Source organism: Grammomys surdaster, unplaced genomic scaffold (genome assembly GCF_004785775.1).
Source record: "Grammomys surdaster isolate TR1022 unplaced genomic scaffold, NIH_TR_1.0 255, whole genome shotgun sequence".
Taxonomy (NCBI): domain Eukaryota; kingdom Metazoa; phylum Chordata; class Mammalia; order Rodentia; family Muridae; genus Grammomys; species Grammomys surdaster.
This window is the reverse complement of record NW_021604696.1, coordinates 5,034,335-5,036,159: the sequence shown is the minus strand read 5'-3', so window position 1 is coordinate 5,036,159 and position 1,825 is coordinate 5,034,335. Positions and strand designations below refer to the sequence as shown.

At 53.3% G+C, this 1,825-nt stretch overlaps 1 protein-coding gene across 2 annotated transcripts in view; it reads right to left on the bottom strand.

Moving 5' to 3' along the window:
* Window positions 1-528: 528 nt before the first annotated feature.
* Window positions 529-1,825, bottom strand: part of Arhgef4 (Rho guanine nucleotide exchange factor 4) — a 141,138-nt gene continuing 139,841 nt past the window's right edge. For both annotated transcript variants that reach the window (XM_028775432.1, XM_028775436.1), the window contains one exon: window positions 529-1,613. In XM_028775432.1, the coding sequence (XP_028631265.1) occupies window positions 1,462-1,613 (152 nt within the window). In that variant the 3' untranslated portion in view covers window positions 529-1,461. The remainder of the gene's footprint in view (window positions 1,614-1,825) is intronic.

Genomic DNA, 1,825 nt, shown 5'->3' with positions numbered 1-1,825 from the left:
TATTCTGATCTTTTCATGGTAGTTTTGTCAGAGGCGAAGGTCTGACTAGCACTTGCTGCCACTTCCCCCAGTGAAGAAGTTCCTAGGGGATTGGGACAAGGCTGTGTGTTCAGCCCTTGAGCGGCTTTGGTGGAGAGTCTTCCTAAGTGCTGTTAGGGGAGGAAGCTTCTGCAGCTCTACAGAAGCCTCCTGTGTCCCTCAGTTTAGCAGGGAAGATACTGAGACCCCAAAATACCGAAATACCACGGACCCCACATCTTAGCCCACGTGTGCAGTTAGCTACTCTGGGAGGTGGAAAGGGAGTCTGTCCACCCACCCTGTACATGGCTCCCTGGCCTGCTTTCTTCCACCCCTCTTTGAGGCCTCTGCAATGGTGACCCTAGCCACCTTAGGCCACTTCTACCAGAAGCCTGAGGCTGTGACCTAGTGAGCAGCACCTCCCCTAGGCTGAGAGCAGAAGAGGAGAGGCGGGGCACCAGCCCCAGGAGGGATGACAGCACACCGAAGAAACTGACACACACCACCAGCTGACCAGCAGCCAGGTTGCTTTTCATTCGTTTCTTTATGAAATTAAATGGGCTTTTGGATTAGAGAAGGTGCAGCGCAAGAGTAACTCCATGCTTCCAAGTCCTGTGGGCTCTGCACCATGTGCAGGCCCGGCCATGTGCCCCACGAGGAGGCCACCCGTGCTGGGCCACAGAGTTCAGTCCTTATGGCTTCTCACACATACTAGGGTAAGGCAATCTTTCTGTGTCATTAACAATTCTCCAGTATTAGAGAAACAACACAACCAAAATCATAATGAACAGGGAGTGGGTGTGGGTGTGTGTGCAGCCACCCCAGCTACAGGGAACTGTCACTAACCCAGAACCAGGTACACAGTTGACTGTATGGTTTTGTTCTCATTATACATGTCACAAGTAAAGAGGGTGTCTGGCAGCCAGCAGTGTATAGAGGGACCAGGAGGCATAAGGACAGCTATAGGTAGAGTTAGGAGTGCTGAATTCCTGGTCCCTGACCTCTCAGGTTGTAAGTGCGCTGGGGGCCTGAACAGACAGATGAAGAGCAGAGGGACACACACCTGCTTTGGCAGGTGGCTCATGGCCACAGAGTTTGGTCTCCTACGCAGAAGAAACAGAAATGGAGATGATAAACTTTCCAAAGAATGTCCAGAGCAGATTAGCCTATGTGCACAGACAGCCTGGCCAGAGGTTCTGAGCCGGGGCGTGCAGGCTTACCATTGATGGAGGCTCATGCGTAGGTCCAGAGTATAGGCAGAGGCTGGTACCTGCACACTAGCCATGGGGAAGGGGCCAGAGATAGGGCCCAGACATCATACAGTGTGACGATGCGCCTGTTCACTTCCAGTTTGTAAAACAGGTAGAGGGCCTGATAGTGTAGGCCTCAGAGAGGAAAGGACGGGTCCACAAAGTGCCGTCAGGTTGTCTGATGGGTGCTGGCTCACTTGCGGAAGGGCGCCAGTCGGCTGATGCTGTGCCAGAAGTTAGACTGCTTCCGCCTGGGCTCTGCTAGTACCAACACCTGCTGCTGGGGCCGGCTGGCAGGCAATGATGGGTGCTTGTGGCGGGTCAGGTATCCTGGCCTGCCCACAGCTGGACAGGGAAAGAGAGACACCAGGGGTCACAAGGATAGAAGACCAAAAGGGGTCTGTTTGTGGGTTCTGCTGTACATCTTTCCATAAATATAGTAGTTTGCCACACAGGACTTGCTTCCCAAGGGGCTAAAACCACAACACACAAAATCCCAAGATATCAATAGTTTTTGGCCTGAGCTTCTGCAGCCTGAGGGCTGGCCAGGGCCACTG